The sequence below is a fragment of the Camelus bactrianus genome, chromosome 14, assembly GCF_048773025.1.
Source record: "Camelus bactrianus isolate YW-2024 breed Bactrian camel chromosome 14, ASM4877302v1, whole genome shotgun sequence".
NCBI classification, from domain to species: Eukaryota; Metazoa; Chordata; class Mammalia; order Artiodactyla; family Camelidae; genus Camelus; species Camelus bactrianus.
Window position 1 is genome coordinate 61,065,080 of NC_133552.1, and position 21,964 is coordinate 61,087,043.

Below are 21,964 nucleotides of genomic sequence, written 5' to 3' on the forward strand. Positions count from 1 at the left end.
GGAGAAAGCACTATTTAGAAACTTTGGCAAAGGCAAAGGTGAACTTTCAAAAAAAAACTACGGTTTATAATAAGAACCAAACAACTATGGTTTGCCACTCTCAAAGAAATTTTGTTTTCTATCTGGGGAGAAAATAATAGTCCTAGAGTTATAAAAAATTATAATAAAGAATGACATTTAATGAAAGCTAAAGATGTAGTAACATAAATCTCCATCTGCTTACACTGTCTTAAGATATCTTGGTTCAAATCCTCCTCTATCCATGCCTGTAAGTCGTATTTAATAATCTAAGATACATACATTATATATATATATACATATATACATTAGTCACATTGATAAAAATGTCCTACCTCTCATTGGTAACAAATATGGTCTGCACTTTCCCAATTCTACCAATTGAAGAACCCTCACCATTCTCTCTGATGTATTTAAAATGTGAGATAAATATTATTTTTAAAAAGCAAAGAAGATTTGAGAAAGAGAGAGAGAGAATGAGAGAGAGAGAAAGAAGGGTGGAAGGGAGGAAAGAAATGTGACCTGATACGGGAGATACACACAAACAGTGACAGATGACTCGGTTCATTCAGTATCTCTTATTCTACCTAAGAAGAGAATCTTAGATTCACTTACGCAGATAATATTTTATACGTGTGTGTGTTTTACTTCATCTAGTTATTTATGTAGGTAATCTCTACTCCCCACTCAATTATAAGTTTTCTTAAGCACTGCGTGGCATTTCTAACAAAAATCATGTCATACAGTGTCTGCTATGGTGGGAGAAGAGAAGAGAAGAGAAGAGAAGAGAAGAGAAGGGAAGAGAAGGGAAGAGAAGAGGAAAGAAGAGAAGAGAGAAAAGAAAAGAAAAGAAAAGAAAAGAAAAGAAAAGAAACGAGAAAAGAAAAGAAAAGAAACGAGAAAAGAAAAGCAAAGCAAAGCAAAGCAAAGCAAAGCTAAGCTAAGCTAAGCTACTTCCCTCACTGGACCTTCTTGAGGAAAAATGAAGAACATGTCTAAAGTGCTATGTAAACACAGAAATCACTCTGACAAGGTTCTAGTGAATGGTCTCTGCAGGAGGCAGCACAGCTCCCCGAGTTACCCAGCTCCTGGGGCACCACACGCCGCATCCAGTGTGAACGCGCAGCTCCCCAGTACAACACGGACCACACATCCATCGTGTCCCTAGAGCCACAGGCCACGGAGCTCGGCCTCCGCCGCCCTCCACTGAAGAGCGGGCCTCCTCTGCTTCTCCCAGGGTGTGGGGAGCCAGAGGGACACCCGTGGTCTGTGGGGACGACAGCAGCTGAAGCTCGCTGGTTACAGCGGACACTCCTTCTGTCCTGCAAGGCGGCCACCTTCATTTAGAAAGGATGGCACACACCTAAGTTAATTATGGTTCTTCAGCATAGTTCTGTGTTTGCTGACTGAGAATCTGATTTAGAAGCTGTTTTTCAAAAGTAATTTTCACCCTCATGACATAATACTGACTTGGCAGACTTCCCAGGCTGGAGTTGAGCAAAAAGGTTTTAAACAAATTAAGGAACAAATGTTAACAGTCAAGGTAAGAATAATAGCCAATTTTCCTAAATCACTTTCTTTTCCCACTGCAATTCTACCAAGAAAGGTTACACTATACATCTTCCAAGGGCCTAAAGCTCCATCCCATCTTAGATTAAATGTTCAAAATGGTCATGTGACGAGCTATATCTATGACTTACTTCTTATTTCAGTTTGAGTTTATATAGCATTTAAATTCAGTAGACCTGGTAGTTGAGCTGAACGTTTTTATATCTATTAATTTTCTGAGTTTCTGTCAAATATGTTGATGCACCTTATACGCTCTGTGCTGCCTGCGGGATCTCAAACACAAAATGCCCCCTTCTCCTAGTGCCACCTCCTACCCCTCCAGCTGCCCCACACCAAGCATTTCTGCTCATTCACCTTCAGGGTCCTCTCATGTCTCCTCTTCTCCGCCCAACAACCACCTCTGAAGAACCCCCAGGAGCCGCGAGTCTAAGAGGCCCAGGTCCCTCGCAATCGGCCACTGCAGCCACCCGAACCCGCTTGCCACCCGAACCCCCATCATTTGTTTTCTCTCCTCCACTCTCAAGCTATTGAGATTCCCAAGAAGATTGATTTCATCGAAATCTCAGATGGAAGGAGCCCGCTCCCAGTTCTCACTCTCTTTCTCACTCACTCACCCCTTCCGTTCAGCAAGTATTTCTTGAAATCCCACCATGCGCAACATGTGCTGTGTGCTGGGGAAACAACAGTGAGTAAGACTGAGATCCCTGCCCTCCTGGAGTTCACGTGAATAAATAACAAACGTGAGTATGTCAGAAGTAAGAGACATGGTGAGAAAAACAAAACAAAGAGAGGTAACGGGAACACCAGGGGTGGTGGAGGGCACGGAGGTGGACAAGGGCCTGGCTGAGAAGTAAGAACTGGAGAGAGGCCTGCAGGAGGGGAGGGAGAGCGGGAGAAGAACGCATCAGGCAGAGGGAACTCCCTCGGGCAGGAGTGATGCAGAAGCCCCATGGAGGCCAGTGTGGCTGCAGCAGGGAGCGCGGGCGGGCGATCAGGGAGGCAGCAGTAACAAGACCACTGCACAGTAAGACTTCACAGAGGGCCTCTGAACACAGGCATGAGGTCATCTGTCCTACCTTTAAACTTGCTTTTTAAAAAGAACACTCTGGCTACTCTCTTGGGATACACAGGAAGGGGTGAGGATAGGATCTGCAAGACATGCTAGGATTAACCAAGGTAAGGAAGGAGGAGGGCTGTGGCCATGGTTACAGCAGGGGGGATGCTGACTGATGGCTCTTACTGGTACCGCTCCCCGTCCCATTCCCCAGAGCCGGCTTTCCAAACTCTCCCCAGTCTTTCCCAGGCTGCCCTTCCCGTGGGCCAATCTGCCATCAGCTCCCTCAGTCCAACCCACCTCTAAGTTTCTCAAATACCCAATCCTTTCCTTCCCATTCAGAGTCACAACCATCTCTCGTTCTTTCTGAACTCTTCCCTCAAAGACCCTTAATTCCATCCTGTTAGACCTCCCTAAAGAGCCTTACTTTAAAAATTGCACCCCCGTATCTTGCATTCTTCAATCTCTTCCTCTTTCCTAGACATGCCTTCCTGGCTCATTCTCGTTTTCCCAATCTTGAAAAAAACCCTTGTTATTGCTCTGAGTCACAATGATTGCTTGTCAGCTACGCTTTAACACTAACCTCTGTGCACCCCCACCCCCGCCCTGCTTCATTAGCCTTGACGACAAACTGTCATCACAGGTAATAAATAATGTTACCAACTCTGAGGACCGTTCTCCCACCTCGTGGGCAGGAGCATGTGACCATCTGCTCTTTCTGCCTGCCTTCTTCAAACTCCTCTCAACACCTTCCAGAGCCCTGCAGTTTCCCAATCCTTTTCCCACTTTCTGTCTCTGATTCCCACTTCCCTTCCTCCTAACTGAAGGTGCTCCCCAAGATTCAGTCCCTTGGGGACCCTCTCATGCTTTTGGCCTCTTTGGCTGCTGTCTCACCTTTCAGTGGGTGAGCCCAGATCAATAAGTCTGGCTTCTCCCAGTGGCTGGACTTCTGTATTTCCAACCACTAAAGGACTCAGCACCTGGATGTCCCACTGTCTCAAACTTAATATTCCAAGAATAAATGTCCATGGGGCTCAATTTTGTCATGATACTAGCCACGTTCTCCTTCTTCTTATTAATATTAATTCAGTACTGCCTTTTCCAAGTTTCGAGCAATTTGAAAGCAGAAACCATATCTTACATTTATACTCTTAAGCATCCCACGAGGCTGAGCCCTTTACACAAAGAGTGTAACTATAAACTATATGTTAAATAAATACACTCTTCAACCCAGCTGATCAGTGTTATCTGAAAAATAAGCTTTTGTTTTTAAGACATACTTGATAAAAGAATGATCTGTCACTGTTTCCTGTAAAAGGCATTACCTGAGCTAGAGTTAAAATCCTCATCTCCTGAAAGCCTGGCCAATGTCAGTTCAGAAACATTATTTATCCAGGTTTTTCAGGTAGGTTCAATCCTAGACATGAACTAACATCCCAGAAACCATAATGTTCACGGAAACTGAACCACTGACTGCTGACCAAAAAAAATTTTGAGGAATTTTATCACAAGAACACTTTTCAGTAAAAAGCCCAGAACAAAGTACTGAGATTATTTTTTTGGCAGCATATAATAAAAAGCAAAGACAAAACACTGTGAAAAAAATTTTTTTCTTTTCAAAAGGACAGATGGGAAATGAGATGAGATACTTCCAGGCCCTTTGTAAGTAGCGGGGCCTGGTTTCCTTTTCAAGTCAGTGGTTTGTAAGATCTTTATCAGCCTCATGTAAGCAGAAGAGGAAAAGAAACAGAGGAAAAATAAAAATCAGGATGTTACTTAAAGGGAAATGGATTAACCACATTTTTCTATACAATGCTGAGAACACTTTAGGATTCTCCCGTATTTAAACATTTCCAAAAGTGAAATTTCTAAAATTGCCAATTATTGATCATCTTCCCATCTTTTCTTTTAAATTCTCTTACCGAGAGATCTGACGATGATGAAACACCGTGAAATATCGGCAGGAAGAGCACCTGAGAAGCCCCTCCCTACCCTGACATCTCACCCCAATTTCAAGAAGACAGCAATTTCACATCTGTACAGCATAGAAATCCGAGAACAACCTGTTCTTTTTTTTTTTTAATTATGGTATAATATCCGTAACATAAAATTTAACACTTTAATCATTTTTAAGAGTACAATTTAGTGGCAGTAAGAACATTCATTCTCATTGTGGTACAGCCATCACCGCCATCCATTCACAGAACTCTTCATCTTACAAGACGGAAATCTGTACCCATTCAACAATTAACTCCCCATTCCCCCTCCTCCATCTCCTGGGAACCAGCATTCTACTTTCTATCTCTATAAATTTGACTATTCTAAGTATCTCATATAAGTGGAACCACACAATATTTGCCCTTTTTTGACTCTTGTTTCTATTAGCATAATGTCCTCAAGGTTCATGCATATTGTAGCACATGTCAGAATTTCCTTCCTTTTTTAAGCTGAAGAATAGTTCATTGTACATATATAAGCAATTTGTTTATCCACTTGCCCATCAATGGATGATACCTTTTGGCTATCATCAATAATGTTGTTAGGAATGTGGGTGTACAAGTCTTTCTTTGAGTCTCTACCTTCAATTCTTTGGGTATATCCACAGAAGTGGAATATTGTGGGGCCAATGATGTCCTTCAAAGTCTAACGACCCCCATTTCTGGGCTCTCAGATGTCTGCCTGTGATCCCTCAACAGATAAAGTACATTCTTTACTGGGCATGTTTCCCCTAACAAACTAATAGCCCTAGGTTATGCCTAGTCTCACAATAGCTCATCCTGGCTTGTCTCAGCCCACCTTACCAGAGAGTCACAAACCCAACCACCCTTCATGGGTCCTAAACTTCTTACCTCACCTGCAACCAATCAGAGACTTGTGCACAAGCCAACCAAGCACCCTGTGACCTGACCTTATAAAAGACCCCAACAACCAGCCCTCAGGGCTCACACGGGCTCCTCTCGTCTGTGTGGCCTGCTATTTGTCTCTGGCAGCGTGACCTAATAAACTCCTTCCTATTCTCATCCTTTGTCTTTGGTAAACTGCCCACGACACCAGCCCTCCTTGTCCCCCAACAAATATGACACACTTTTCTTATTTCCTTCATACAGACTCTATGCCCTGTTAGTTTATATCAGACACCAAAGTCTAACTTCTGTGAAATATAAATGGTATCCATAGATTGCTTCCCAACATCTTTTTTTTTAAACTATTCACTACCCTTTCCATATTCTATCACTTTACGAAACTGCACAAACATTGGTGAGTTGTGCCACAAGCCAGGATACAAGGAGCTCGAAAGCCAGCTATAGATTCAGTGGATGGATGACAGCAATTAAGAATGTCAACACCAATGGTATCACCTGGCAAAGGACTTGCACTTGAAGGATGAGAACCCTGATTGGAAATCTACCACCAGACTCACACTGAATTCTCTGTCTCTGATAGGAAAGGGAGGAACCCTGGGCACCACTTACACTTATGCAGAGATTTGTCAATTCTTAAGCAATGAGTCCACTTACCTTTCTTGATCTAAAGCATTTTAATCATAAAGGTTATCATCTCTGTCTAATTGCCTGTTAAAGTTTACCTATAATTTACCCATGGAAAAGTTCTCAGACTCATACCACGTAAATCTGATGTGGCCACAAAACTTAAAGAACAAGAAAGGTCCATTAGCCACCAGGAATTATACTCCTTTCATGACCCTGTTTCACTTCCATTTTATTTTATTTCAGAAATTATCTAATTTCCACCAAACCAAATCACTGACTTGGCAAGAAGTTTACAGATCTAGTCATGGGCACTTCCACATGTGCTCAACGGTACTTATATTCACTTTGTGAATCAAAGAAAACTACCTAACGTTCATGATAACTTTATAGATTTTTAAATGAAGCCAGAAGCACCCACCCCTGGCACCCAGCGTGCGGAGATTCTGTGGATGTGGAGGTGAGTGGGCAGCAAGGGAGGTTAGAGAGGCACCTTCCTCGGGGCCACAGCACAGGTGGGAACACTTGAACACAAGAAGTATAAGGAGCCATCAGTGAAAAACTCAAGACAATGCACTTAGGCATTAATGCACATGATGTAGACGGTAAGCATTAGAGGAATTAGAGAACGGGGTTGGAGGGATGACTGTGGACTTGAATAGCTTTGGAGGACTGTAATCTCAAAGGGTGAGGCGGTTCTAGAACAACGGAGAAGAGATGATCCTGCTGGAAAGGAGAACCATGAAGCCAAGGCACAGACAACAGAACAGACCCCAAAGCCCCTGAGTCCGATTCTGAAGAACAAGGGTAGTCAGCAAGGGAGGGTTGTATTAGCCGTGGCATCCCTGCGCCAGTCAGGGAAGAGAAAACTTCACTTCATAAATGTTCGAACGGCTGAGAAATGTCCTTCTGTCTTTTTAAAATCCACATTGACTTCATGTCTCGTAGGGTGTTTTGCTTTCAACACTCTTCTCCCACCTCAGACAAGTACACCCGTAAGATTTGTTTTCAGAGAACTCAGACATCCTTAGGGGCTGACAACCCCAACACGGGTCTACTCATGACCTGCACAAGTGTATCACCCCTATCCACACCTACATTTCAGTGAATTATCACTTTGAATATATTTGACAGGACTTCACACCAACTTCTATTATTTTAATAGGTAATTAATATTGTTTAACTAGTAAGTATAGGATTGCAAATCAACCTCACCATGCACTTTGCTCACTACCTGACCCATTTCCTGTCTTTTTTACATATGAAGTAAAATATTTTCCTCTGACCTAATTTGTTCCCTCTTCCTCTAATAATACAACAATAATTCTGCTCCTATCCTGCTAAAAAAAACAAAAACAAACAAACAAAAAACCCAGGGACAGACAGAAGGAATCTGTGGCATCATTAAGACATTTGGATCATACAGCTAACTAGGCAGGTGGTAAAATCATTAAGACAATTTAGCAAGAAAGCACAGGAAACACAGCCTTACCAGATTAGAAAACAGAAGTCTCCCAGGAAACAAGTAACACCATCCAAACTCCAGCGGAGCCCATCACAACTACTGTGATGGCAATCGACACTGACATTCAAGCTCCTCAAGCTTTGAAAAAACTTCCCCCAAGCAGAAATTAACACTTGTTCATTCCAACTTGGCCAGCAAAATGTCAGTGATTTCTTTGCCGTTCCTAGAATATTTGTGTCTCCTATCCCCAGAGAAGAAGTTAGGGGCAAAAGGGACAATGGAGTTTTTCTCAAAGTTTCAATCATCTGTTTCCACAGTAGTTTAAACATCCAGGTTCCTTGGCCTTGAGACAAAAGATGAAACTAAAATAACTATATCTTATTTCTTATTTCTTTGCTTTGCTTTTTTTTGGGCAATTTTATCTCAGAATTGCAGATACAATTTTGCATTCTAGGCTGCAAACTTGAAACAACTTAGTTACTCTAACTGATACCAAGAAGAATACATACTTCATGCTCAGAGCAACTTGAGATAACCTTTGGCTTCCTCAGAGCACACGACAGGAAAAATATGTCAACATGGAATATAATTTATAATCATCTCATTTAACTTCTCATGCTAACAAATCTTTTGCCAAAATCACAGGCAAAAAGTATCATTCTGAGGTTTCCATTTTATTCATCCCTTAGTTGGGTAATCTATTCACGTAATGAAGTTTTCAAAGCATCATATTTTGGAGCACCATCTGAAACCATTTATCAGTGGAACATACTTTGGCAGCAGCACTGAACTAATGGTCAATTTCATTTCCATGGCATTCCTTATTTTTCAGCGAAGAACTAGAGTATAATCATTTTCTCCACATGTATCTCTAACAAGTTAGAAGAAGTGAACATTTGTGAAAATTCTACCTTTGCTGTAAACTGGAGGCTCTTAAATTTGGTGGGAAAAAAATTTCAAGGAATATAATTTAACAATTGTTATTAACATGGAAGTTTCTAAAGACAATTTGGTACATAAAGAGCTGTGTATAGCAGGTTATGTTCTGGGGAATGGGATTAGAAAGAAGGTGGTAAAGGAGGCTTTTAATGTCAGGTGTTTTAATAGTGCCTATTTGTTTGTTTACAAGTATGTACTAATTTTTTAAATTAAACAACAAAGAATCAAGGAAGCTTTAAACAAAAATAAGGCAGTTTAATTCACAGAAGACCAGTCTTAGATGGAAACAGCATCAGGTAGAGAAGCATCGAGGAAGAGATGAAGGAAGTGCCAAGATTAAGTCCCAGGAGAGCAAGGGAAGTAACTAGAATCTCCAGTAGGCCAAGATGACTCCAGATTGCCAGGCATCTAATGCCATTAGGGTTCTATCATGCCTCACTGGCCTCAAGCGACTGTAGGGCACTTAGCCCCAGGCCACAGTCTGAAAGGCTTCAAGCAACAATCTAGAGAGCAGCTCATAGCTGAGTCCCCTGTGCTGAGTCCCCTGCTGGCAGCTACTGAGCTCCCGGAAACAGCACCTGTCACTGCATCAGTGAAGGGAATGCCAGGACTTTCCTGGCTGTCAGGAACCCCAACCCCTTCTCTTGAGCCCACACACAGTTCAGGGCCTCTCTCAAGGCAGTCTCCCAGTGAGCCATCCTAAAAGGATGCATTACAAAATCTTTCACTAGTCCATCCCCTCCTTCAACTCCGCCATCTTGGCCTCCTCCGTCCATGCCCTCCTTAAGACTCTAAGGCACTTGGCAAAACCCCTAAACTCTACAAAGCTCCTAAGACATAGGAGGCACTTGTATCCACAGAATTAGCCCAGAGTCTATTGAAGATAAAAGACACACACCTAGAAGAAATATTTATGTTATATATGTATGTGCTATATGCATGTATTTGCATATATGAACATATACATACACACGTAACATACATTCATAACTGCACACACACGAATATACATGTATAGGACAAAATAACATCAATAAAAAAATCAACTCATGAAAGAATGCTTGGAAGAATATAACAATAAAAACTTTTCTCTCTTAAATATCATCTCTTCTTTTCATCTTTTAAATTTCTTAAATTAACTAACCAAAAAATAAATCAAGAGATAGAAAAGAACTGTTTGTAAAGATCAACCACACGGCTCTATTTACAGGCACTTAGAAGTTATCTACCTGAAAGTCATCATAGGGGAAGAGTAGCATCTCCCTTAAACAATCATTCAGGATCTGTGTCTTCTTCTGGACGATGACATTTTCATAGTCGAGTGGCTCAATCAGCTTTGGCTTGGCCTAGAAGGTTAAAAGATAAGCAATTAAAACACTCTTACAGATAAATGCAACTTATTAAGACTAAAGAATTTTATACATTCTACTCAGTATGTTTTTGTATTTTCCAACTTTTCTACAATGAGAGTGTGCCAGTTTTGTTATTAGGAAGAATCAGACACAAGAGATACAAGTTGTTTTCGAAGGCACAGAAGACGCTTCATGGTTACTCATGCTCATTTGGTTATTTAAGCACAAAGGATGCTATGGAGTCTAATGGAACCTCCACTCATGTCTTGGGTCACCTCTGGCTAGTCAGTACCCTTCTAAGCCAGAGCTGCCCTGCTTGAGGGGGGGGCTAGCCATGGTCTGGCAGTGAAGGCCAGTGGCTCCAGCCATGACTACATTTTCTTGGCCCTGGGCTTAAAGCATCCACAGAGCTCACTATTTCATATAACACTCTGTGGAGCTCATCTCTGAAGTCTCAAAATATCTCTGTCTATCCTGAACCATCCATATACCTACATAAGCAATACCTAAACACCGAAAAATGTGAGCTGGATCAAAATAAGGCAAGCAAGGGGTAAAATGTACTAAAATCAGGGCTTGTGGGTGACCCCCCATGGGAAAAGATGACCAGACCTGGCATGCACTGAGAAGGAGGCTATGACCAAGTGGGGAAAGCAAAGAGAGATTATGCCTTCTCTAGCTATTTCCAAAGTTAGTCTTCCCAGTAAAAATCTCATCTATTTCTAGCTACTGCCAGTGTTCAGTGATCACTTCCCACATGCAAGGCACTAATTAGGCCAGGTGGAGGATAAAGATACATACTCAACTAACAATAGCACAGTATGCCAAGTGCTAAAATATGTGTGTGTGTGCACGTGCATGCACATATACACAAAAACTGTTATTAAATTCATTACATCAATAGTTACTGCAAGTACACCAGAAACACACAATTGTAAATCAGCTGTACTTAAAAGACAAAAAACAGTTATAAACTGCAAGATTTGTCTTTTGAAGCTATTAATAAAAAATCATCTCATACACACAATTCAGTAAATGCTGTACATGTTAAAGTGACAATATATAGGAAATATATTAAAGACATCTGGTATGTGGCAATTAAATTGGAAGCTGCAACTGAGACTATGTGTTCCCAAAGTCTGCCTCCTTTCCTTCCCAATACAGCTGGACTACATTTCCCAGCCTTCCCATGGATGGGTGTGGTCATGTGACAGTCTTCTGGCCAATAGCACATGAGTGGAAGGGATGTGGCTACTGCCAAGCCTAGCTCATAAAAGCCTCTGCTACAGACTGAATGTCTGCATCCTTGAAACTCTTATGTTGAAACCTAATCCCTAAATATACTGAGGTTAGGAGATGGGGCCTCTAGGAGGTGATTAGGTCATGAGGGTGGCGCCCTCTTGAATGGGATTAGTGCCCTTACAAGAGATACCCCCCCCCAAGAGCTCTCTCATCTCTTCCACCAGGTGAGAACACAACAAGAAGACAGCCATCTACAAACCAGCAAGTGGACCCTCACCAGACACTGCATCTGCCAGTGCCTTGATCTTAGGCTTCCCAGCCTCCAGAATTGTGAGAAACAAATATCTGTTGTTTAAGCCCCATTCTATTCCAGCTGCCCAAGCTAACTGAGACAGCCACTATTCCCTGCTCTCTCCCTACTCCCCACTGCCAGCAGCACGCACAGGATCCTGCAGGGGACTCAAGGACACTGAGGAGTGGGTGGAGCCCCAAGATAAAAGGAGCTTGGATCCTGAATCACCCTGCAGAAGGCTGCCTGCTTAAAACTGGCACTGAAATAGCCTGTGAACAAGAACTAAAGCATCTACTGTGTTAAGCCAATGAGGTTCTCAAGTTTTTAATGAAGCAGTCAGCTTGCTCTGCCTAAGACACATATAAAAATGTTCATATTTAACTTCAATAACTTTTAAGTAGACTCTACAAAAAACTTAAAACATGCTGAGAAAAAACACAATGCCCACACAAGTTAACATTATTATATTATTATAATTGGGTGAAACATGTTTATGGATGGAGATTAAAAATATGCAAAATCAAAAAAATTAAAATTATCATAGTGAAAGTGCAGGTAATTTCTTGTATAAAATATCTGTAATGTTAAACTGTTTTTGTATTTAAAAAAGGCCAAAAGAAGAAATTTATACAAAGTAATTTAGTAAGAACTGCCACAGAAAACAAAAAGTATTCTCTAAAATATTTTAATTCAACTTAAACAAATCGTTTGCTCCTTCATTTTAGTTTGTCATGCTGTATATAATTATAAGTCCATAGGTGCTTGTTGGCAAAATGGATGAATGCCACAATTTGTAACATTTTTCTTAGGAGCCATGACTATATTCCTAATAAAACCAAAAGATGCACACAGCTTTCTCCAATGGCAGAGCTCAGGATTCTGACAGCTAAACTTCCATTACAAAGAAGTCAGATGGAGAGGCTGCAGGATGGAACAGACACCATTCTCCCCTGCTCTGTAGCGTGTCCAGCACATGACCGCAACCAGGGAAGTCCAGAGCAGGTAACCTAGTTTTCCAGGCCTGACTGCTCCAACGGGCATGTGCTGGCCAGGGGGAATCCTCAGCTGGATGCGTCCCTTCGACCCCTTCGCACGGGGGCATTGGCTCCACTCCCTCCAGGCCACAAGGGAAAGTCAGACTGCTTTATCAGAAAGCAGGGCCACAATGTCAGCCCTCATTAGCAAAGAGTGCTGCAGGCACACTGCTGAGAGAGGGGCTTTTCTCAGGCTCCAGTGTTCTGGGGTTGGTTTATTTTTGTTTTTGTTTTGCTTTGTACCTACAGCACAGTAGCCAGTGGGGGCTTTCTGTGAGAGGCCCAGAGGCACACATCCCCCAGAAGTTGCACAGGCACCCCAGCAGATGGTTCCCAGCCCTCCAGCCCGCAGCTCCCCAGCAAACCTCCCCGTCCAGTGGACCAGGCATACTCCCCTCACCGAGGCCTGAATCCTAGCCTCGGCTGCCTGTGGGGGAGCTCTTCCAAGTTTGTTCTTTCCCTGGGTCTCTGCTCCCTAGATAGACTAGTCTTCTATTCTTAGAGGAGGGGTTGGCAAACATTTTTGGTGACGAGGTGGAGAGTAAACAAGTTAGCTGACTTATGGTTTCTGTCATAAGCAGTAAACAAAAGCAGTCAGAGACAGTTAAGTCGACAAATGGGCGTGGCAGTGTGACAGTAAAACTCTACTTACAAAAAGAGGCAATGTAGTGATATATATCAATGACATCTCAATAAAACTGTGGCGGGAGAGGAGTGCAACAGCCAGATTGGGCCCAAGGGCCATAGTTTGTGGATCTTGCTGTAGAGTTAAATTTACTCTCTAGCAGTTGATCACCTTTCACCAATTTGTAATTCTTCATATTAATTTTCCATGTTTAATCAACTGAAGTTTGCTATTTCTGGACTGATACAGACAGTATGTTTACATCTTCTTAAATGTATTTAATGACAATTCTCACCATTTGACCAAACTTAGATTGTTTAAAACGTTTAATAAATGAAAACTATAAAAGTATTCATAATTGTTTTGCAATTTAGCACACCAAATCACGCTTTTGTTACCTAGATGAATTATTTTTTTTCCCTGTAGCTACTTTGGTAGTATTTAATGTAATGTGGTGGATATTAGGATTACCTTCCTTTTGTGTGCCACTGTTAACTCCCAAGGTGTTTTTATACAGATGATCACACTTAATCCACTGTTAAATCAATCTAACATGGAGGCCATTAGTCTGAGGCGGCTCTAATGCCGTAGGTGGCAGCCTACATAAGCAAACCAATATGTGCCTGCAAATGCCTCAAGGTTATAAAATCAAGACACTAAAGACAGCCAAGCACAAACAGCCAACTGGGCTTTGCACTAGAGCCAATCAGTAACTTCCTTTCTTAGCTTCTGCACTTTCTTCATATAAGTCTCCCCCCACCTCCTGTTGCCAGCGCGCTGCCAACCACTGGGAATTGGGTGTTGCCCAATTCGAATTGATTTTTGCTCAAATAAACTCTTAAAATGTTTAATATGCCTCAGTTTATCTTTTAACACCACTCTAAGGCAGGCATGGAAACATCTCTCCATTTTACTGAGGCTGGAAACTGAGGATCACAAGTTGAGCTGATCTCTTGAAATGTCCTACCAAGTAACCAGCAGACTGGACTAGAATGCAGTCTTCTGTCAGTCAGAACTCTCTCTTCTCCAGGCTGCCTTGTTAAGGGTCTATGCACACCAATGCTCAACCACAGGAAATATATGGAGAGTTTATAAGCCAACATCTCTGTTAAAGACTGATGGTGCATGTTAAGCAGGAAGGCCTGCAGAAGAACAGCATGAGGGAAATCTCATGGAAGAATAACATGTCTTCTTTGGTCCCCAGGACTCGGAAGATTCGAAACTTAGACAAACCCTGAAGTCGCTCAATGAAACAACTCCTGGAGACCTGAATGGGCAGAGGTCTTCCTCAGCTGCAGGGAACACTGTCCCAGAGAGAACCACTGACTCCAAGGAAAAGGGGCCAATGGAGAGGGACTCACGGCTACGTAAGTTAAGTACAAGGCAAAAAAGCTCTCACTTTAAATACAAACAGCTGGCACAACGCCTCGCTTCTACTCGTGGCTCTTAGGAGGAGGAAAGAAACTATCAGAGGAGAAGAGGCTGAGAATGATGAAGGAAAGAAAGGAAGAGGGACAAGAAGGAGATGGCGAGGGGACAAAAGTGACAGATACCTAGGGGTTGGGGAGGCAGAAGATGCAGAGATGGAGGAAACATAAGGAAAAGATGAAGACAGAAAAAGGAAAAAGAAATGGTAGAAGAGAGGGGCTTAGGAGACTTGAGGTGGGCCTGCGGGAAGCCACACCTCTCTGTCTACCAAACTACGGGTTAAGACCATAATCTCCTATTTTCTCCTCTTCTTTAAACTGATGATTCACTGGTTACAGCTGTTCACTGCTCTTCAGCTCCACTAAGCTCTTCCAGCTGGTCACATGTGGGGGGGACAGGCCCCTGGTGTAGGAAACTGGCCATCACTGGCGACAGGAATGTCACACTAACAACAAAATGAACTTAGGCTAATTACCAGACTGCCTGTAACTACTCTTGGCTTAGAAGAAGCAGGCTTAGCACAGATCTGGCACATGGCCTGGCTTTAAAGCCACCTCAACACACTTCAGTTCAGTGCTTCTCCTGGTGACGTAACTCAAAGACTGTTGGGCTACATCCCAGTCCTGCCATCCTTCCGACTCCCCAGCCATGAGACCAAAGAAAGAACCCAGAGTCAGTGACAGCGACATCAATGATTCATTGGACAGGGAATCTTCCGTCACAGGCAAAGGTCTTGGGGAGACACCTCGCTGTGTATGGCCAACGGCAGGTAGAACATAGTTTGCTACACAGGGGAGGAGGCAGCTATCACTTACAGGGGGCATGATGTCAGAAGGGCTCCTTGGTTGCCAGAAGGGTGGCTGGGACGCGTCCCCCTACAGCTCTCTGGGTAAGCAGCTGTCGCAAGGCTGCTGTTTCTGGATGATGATCGAACACACTGGAACCTTTCCGGTCCGAGGGCTAGAACAATCATCAGCTAGGGGTGGAGCCAATCACATGGGTAGTTACTGATTAAACTTTCAGCTTAGGACGGGGAGGCACTCGTGCACATATTGTAAGGGTGAGGGAGGGCAGGGTCATGCAGGGAAGCACAGAGAGCAAGACAGCAGCCATCTTATGAGGCCTGATCATACAAAAAACTACTTTTTTTTTTCCAATTGAGGCATAATTGACATACAAGCACTTATTTTTTATCTTCAAAAGGAAAAACTGGGGCCCAGAATTACCCAAATTGATCACTAGTCAGTGACTAGAAGTGCATCAGAAGTACTTTGTTGTAGAACCCTGCAGATTGACTAGTTTGAGTTTTAAAATATTCCAGGACACTGTGTTTCTCTAAGCACGACAGGGCTCAGCCAGCTCCCGAGTCTATGAGACTCAGAACACATAGGATGTGTGACTGTGTGCTTTTTTCAAAAGTGCATCTTTCTATCTGCACTTGTTCTTACAAAGTATGATGCTTTTATAGTGTGTAAAAATAATTTTTTACACTCAATCCGCACACAAGCCCTTAAGCTTTCTTCCCCATCTGGAGGTAAAAAGTCCTTATCTATGAACATTCATTTCTTGGTGTGAAATCAGGGAGAGGACTGTGGGACTTTCAGTTCACAAAAGTGGTTCTGAAAGTGGGGTCCCAGGAACAGCACTGTCAGCATCATCTAAGAAGTGGATACAGATTCTAAATTCTGAAGCCCCATCCCAAACCTGAATCACAAATTCCACGAGTGGGGATCGTGCTTGAACAAGCTTTCTGGGGGTTCTGAAGAACCCCTAGTCTATCACGACGCCCCAAGGACTGTGCTGGAATTTGTAAGTTCAGGGGTGAAGAAGGAACAAGCCCAGTGCTGAGCTCCTTAACCTTCTTAGGGTTACAGACCTCTCTGAGGCCATGGGTTCCCTCCCCATAGAAATATGTACACACATTTTATACCCAGTTTTGGGGGGAGAGTTGTCCTTCCTGGAGAACAGCCATGGAACTGAGTCAAAGAAACCCTGGACTAGTGGGAGAGGTGGACTCGTGGACACCGAATTCAGTACAGTGACAAGTGCTGGCAGAGGCTAATGCTGAGCTAAGGGAGGAGGTACCACCAATTGCCGTCCATGGATTGTGAAATTTTCTCACTTCACCAAGCAAGTGATGCTTCACGAGCGCTGAGAAGAATGACAGTTCTTCAGGGGGGCAGGGTTCTGAATTCCTTAACTTGACAGCTCAGCCCCTCTTAGACAGGCAGATGCACGGGCTGCAGCCAGGTCTCTAGCCCTGGGGCCCCGACACGAGCCGGGCAAGCGGTTCACTGCTCCTGACGAGCCTGCTCCCGTCACTCCCCACACCTACGCACCTGTCAGACTCCTACAGTCCTTCGGGCAGCGGTCCACAGATGTTTGATTTTAGCAGCAGAATCGTTCTCAAAAACAAATCTCACACAGACAAATATGCCCCAAAAAGTTAAAGCAGAGTTGCTCTAGCCCCAGGGCCTGCAGTCATTGGCTTTATAACTGGGGCACCACCTCAGCCCATTAAAAGGGACCCTGCCCCTTTTCCGACTGTTGCTTCCCGGTTAGTAGCAGTTCTAGGTAGGCAGTTCCTCCTGCCCTGGATTGAAATGACCCTTGAACAGCTAGCTTATCACCTTGACTGTTCGTGCCTTGGGGCAGGGCCAGGTATCCTGATCTCTCCACACCTAGCCCAGGACACAGACGTACTGATTGTGGGTTAAAGCAGCTGAATGCCCCTCACTTGCACAGACCTCTCTTCGGGCCCCATACACATCCCCGTAGAGGTCAACTGTGGCTCGGCATCTTGGTTTAGGAAGACTTACAGAAACACGGCCCACTATGTCGGTCCACCCAATGTCATGTAAACAGAGTGACGTGGCGGCACAACACAGAGGCCATATTGCAACGCAGGCAGATCCCAAGGTGCCTGGGCCAGAACTGCCTGGAGGTATTTGAGAGCAGTCATTACACAAACTGAGAATGCCCCAACTCACACAGCTGCCATATGAAAGAAACCTAACAGAGGTTATCCAGTCCTAAAAGGTTTATGGGATGTTGCCAAACGTTGCAAAGCTAGAAGAAACTTTTCTAAACTCTGACTAATAAAATGCAAATTTCAAATAATCTTGCTACAGGAAAGACTGAATGATCTATTCTTGTGACACAGAATGATAATACAAAATCATGATTGTATGAAGAGATGACAGGAGTATGATGCCAAAAAAATGTAGGGAAGAAAATATCACTGAGGTATGTCAGGAGGTTCATTGACAAAAATGTGTTGTTTTCCTGTATTTCCAATGTTGATAATTTGGGTTAGCTTTTTAAATTTTATAATTCGCTGTGGTTTCTTCTCAAATTCTAAATCACTATTCACTTCCATGCCTTATTTTGTATTTATAATTCTGAGTTACTTTTCTTAAAGCCTCCCCCCAAATTCTAAGCTTCACTGCTCAGAAAACCCAGATCTGCCCCGATATGGCCATATATATACCACACCCCACGGACATTGATCAAATTGAAGGTTAAGAAAGCTGAGCTGTGCAGTTACTTGGGGCTGTTACTGCACCCCAGTGAGTTAATGCTCCTCACAGCCTGGCAAACAGTGAGCACATAATAAAAGTAGCTACTATTATTATTATTATTAAATGTATTGCTTGCATGACAGTAATTGTAATTTTGTTTTCGAGTGAGTACTCCAAGCACATTCAATTTTACCCATCTGTTTACAGAAACTTTCCTCTATCTTCCAGAAACATACTAAATAAACATGATGACAATGGCTGGGACTTTTACAAAGAAGGAGAAACAAGACATAACATGGAGAAAACTATACCCTAATCAATACAGATGACAGTGGAATTCAGAGACTGAGCCCAAAGAAAACACAAATAGATGCCTATTGCATTATGAACTGAAATGAGGACCGATGAAGTTGGTGTCAAGAAGGACTGAGAAGAACAGTCGAGGGTCAGGGTGTATACAGAAGCACTTTAGACCCACCCACTAAGGGCAGCTTCATGGGACCAGGAGGATCGGACACTGCAAAGACGGGGGCAGGTGTGAACCCCAACGGACGCTGCTCAAGGAGGGTTATGTGGCACTCACCCGGGACGGAGGCAGACTTGTCAAGACCCACAGATGGGTATCTGTCAAAGAATCAGGAGCCTCACTAAAACAGCCTGCGGCCAGGGCCACGTGACCAGATGCTGGGGAGCAGCAGCTGCATTTCAAGGGACAACATGGGCACAGGTGAGCCGCTGACACCAAAGCCACCAGGCCCCATCTACTGGTCACAGCAGCGCAGCAGGCCACCTCCAGTGAGCATGCGGCTCCCACAGGTGCCAAAGAGCATGACCCACGTGCCCTCCCCGCGATCTCCCCTGGAGGCTGTCCTAACTCAGTCCTTCCCACACAGCATTTGTGGCTTTGGTTCTGGCTGCTCAACAACCACGCAAACTGAAATTTCAGCTTCAATGGCAATCAGAAGCCAGGGAGTCTTCTCAGTGCCAGGAAAATGAGATTCCTCTGGAATCCAGCAGAACTGGAGAGCATCAGCCCACAAATGAGTTCAGTGTTGGCCAAACATGTATGAAGCCTCGAAAAGCACGGGAAGAGCTAAATAAAAAGGCTTTCTGAACCTACTGCTCTGCCCTCTGTCATGATGGCTTCCCGTGAACTTTCCAGTCATTTCTTTCCTTTGTGTGCCTGGTAATTAAATGTTAACACAAGATGAAACCCTGAAAGCCACTTCTTGAAATAGCAAAACTAAGGAAATGGCAACTCTTGGAGCGCTCTATTTTTAGAAATGAGAAATGCATCATTTCTGCTTATAAAGAATTTAGGACTTCCTTGATTTATCTGCAGAGCTATAAAAGATACCTGATTGGCTGAGATAAAAATCCTTCACGGAATTGAGTCTGCTTTCAAAATGGGGCACTTCTCAACACTGTCAACAAGACCCCCGCTACGCAGCTAGGGAGGGGACAATGCAGCTTGCGGTAAGAAGGAAGGGGCCTCTGAAGCCAGACGTTAATCAGTGTGGCTCCGCCAGCCTTTCTGCACTACCATCCTACATACAACTCTCACTCACTGGACACTCCCACCAGGACTTCTTGAAGTTGTCAAACCTGAAGGAAGAAACCCCAGTTTCCTATAACTAGAGTGTGTACGGGAAATGAGCAGCTGCCTCCCATCCTCACGTGCAAATGTGATGAGCAGATCTGTGCTCCTTCTCTCCGCAGATTTTTACTGAGCCTGTCCGTGTGCACTGTGCTCCTGGTCTTTGTGCTCCTGGTCTTTGGGACAGTGGGATAAAGAGCACACAGCCCCGGCACCAGGAAGCCCACAATCCTGAGGGAAGGTGGATTTGTGAATAATCTGGAGCAGGATGACTGACAGCAATGGGGACCCAGGAGTGGCATCTGACCCACTAGAATGAACCTGACTCCCACCCGAGTCAGATTACAAGCCCCATGACAGCAAAGATTTCTGTCTTATTTACTATATTATATCTATACTATTACTGCTTTGTCCAGCTCCTGGAACAGCACAGGCACTCAGTGAATGAAGGGGCCCAACAACGTGGGTGCTTCTTAAAGGAGGTAGTTAGAGCTGAGTCTAAGAGATGCGGGAATCAGCCAGGAGTCAGGGTGGACTGGGAATTCCTCGAAGAGAAAATGGAGAAGCCAGGAAACATGATCATGGATACACCAGATTTTGTAGGGCTTGAAATCTATATAATCAGAGGGGGAAGGTTAAAAAAAATACAAAGTTATGAAAAGGAAGTTGCGGGAGTCTCTTCCTGGGAAGGGATCCTGAAACTGAAGCTTCTTTAGTTTCAGGGTGAATCCCCTCTGAGCATGGTGAGTTCAGGAAGCAGCAGGCAGTTCAGAATAGCTGGGCAGATTAGCTCATCTGGGGTACCCACAGGTCTCAAGGCCACCCCTGGACTACAGCCGGTGATGAAAGAGGAGACCAGAGTGGCTGGTGGGCCATGTTGAGGAGGGCCCTAAGGAAGCCAGCAAACCATGCAGGAGCAAAGAGACGGAGAGATGTGAAACTAGGTCCAAACATCCTCCAGATGTGGAAAATGGCCTCCCATCTCCTTGCAGTAGACATGTGCTTCTTCCCTTAACCCAGCACATTAGAACTTAGGAGACCATGATAATCAAAATATTTTCACATTCTCCCCAGTGATCCATGTTCCTCTCTACAGACTGTTCATCAATGTGTGTAGGAACAACTGTCTCAACAGCTGTTCAGAATCATACATGTTTAAAAGGAGCAGGAGGTTTGGTAACGTCAGAACTTCAATTGTACAAACATCAGAACCTGAGATTATCTGGTCCAGGTCTCTCTCATCTTACAGATAGGGACACGTCAGTGCATGGATGGGAGTTCAGTGACTGTCCTGAGGCCCCAGAAGGAGTTGCTGGCAAAGCTGGGCCTGGATCCCAGGTCTTCTGACCCCTGGGCCATGCTCTTCCTGGTTCCTGCTCTTCCCTGCAGCCTCTATATTTTAAATTTTTGCATGTTCACTGGCAACATACACAAGCATGTGATATAGAAAACTAGAGGAAAAAGAGAACCCCATCTAAGCTTGGACTGAGAAGCACACTCAATCTCAAACCTGAGCGTTAAACCACAACAGCTAATGAACCAGAGAATGTTTAGAAGAACGCATAATGAACACCAAACTCTCAGACACCTAAATATATTTCTCACACTGAAATGCAGTGTTATCCTCAGAACAGATTAACACCAAGAATGACACACTTGTGAATATAGTTTTTTATATTATAGGCACTGATAAGATGTTGGATTCCCTTTTTATACAGTACTAAAAAGAGCACTCAAGTGAGAGAACTTGTCACTTGAAAGATTCTATTTAATTAGGCATGCCAGTACAAGCAAAACTTGGACACTCAAAATCAATCAATTTGATGGAAGGAAAAGAGCCTGGGTTTTGCATTTGTCTTTTTTATAAATAACTGTGGTTTTCCAGAATTATTACCCAATTACTGAAATGAACAGAATTAAAGACTATGAAAAACTGTCAGATCGATAGCATCTAGAAAATGGGATGGAAACTTGCGTAACTGCTTGCATTCAGTTGGCTGTGCCCAATGAGGATGCCACAGAGAGCAGGAGAGAAGGCCAGACAGGGGTTTAGGGGGTTTCTCCATGCCCTGTGGCCCTGGAGCACGAGGAGAGAGCTGAGTGGGATGGGGACATCGCCCCTGTGGAGAGCGCCTCAGGTATCTTCCTTCTGTCCTGACCCAGGGCATGAGCCAAAGAAACGCAAAGAAGAGCATGAGGAGAAGGGGGAGAGAGCAGGCAGGGGTCTGAGAGGCGGCTCAGCGTGTGTGTCCCAAACCCACCACCCCAGCTGCTCATTCTGCCCACCATTTTTTCACCTGTAAGAGTGATGATGAAAGCAAGAGAGGAGGACATGCTCTG

The 21,964-nt window shown here is 43.8% G+C and overlaps 1 protein-coding gene across 15 annotated transcripts in view; it reads right to left on the reverse strand.

The window, feature by feature from the left end:
* The window catches only part of DOCK9 (dedicator of cytokinesis 9), a 256,309-nt gene that overhangs the window by 129,741 nt on the left and 104,604 nt on the right, over nucleotides 1–21,964 (reverse strand). For 14 of the 15 annotated variants that reach the window (XM_074378467.1, XM_074378465.1, XM_074378460.1 and 11 more), the window contains exon 2: nucleotides 9,763–9,879. In XM_074378467.1, the coding sequence (XP_074234568.1) occupies nucleotides 9,763–9,879 (117 nt within the window). Of the gene's footprint in view, nucleotides 1–9,762; nucleotides 9,880–15,321; nucleotides 15,346–21,964 lie in introns of those variants that run through there. The other variant, XM_074378466.1, reaches the window with a different exon arrangement.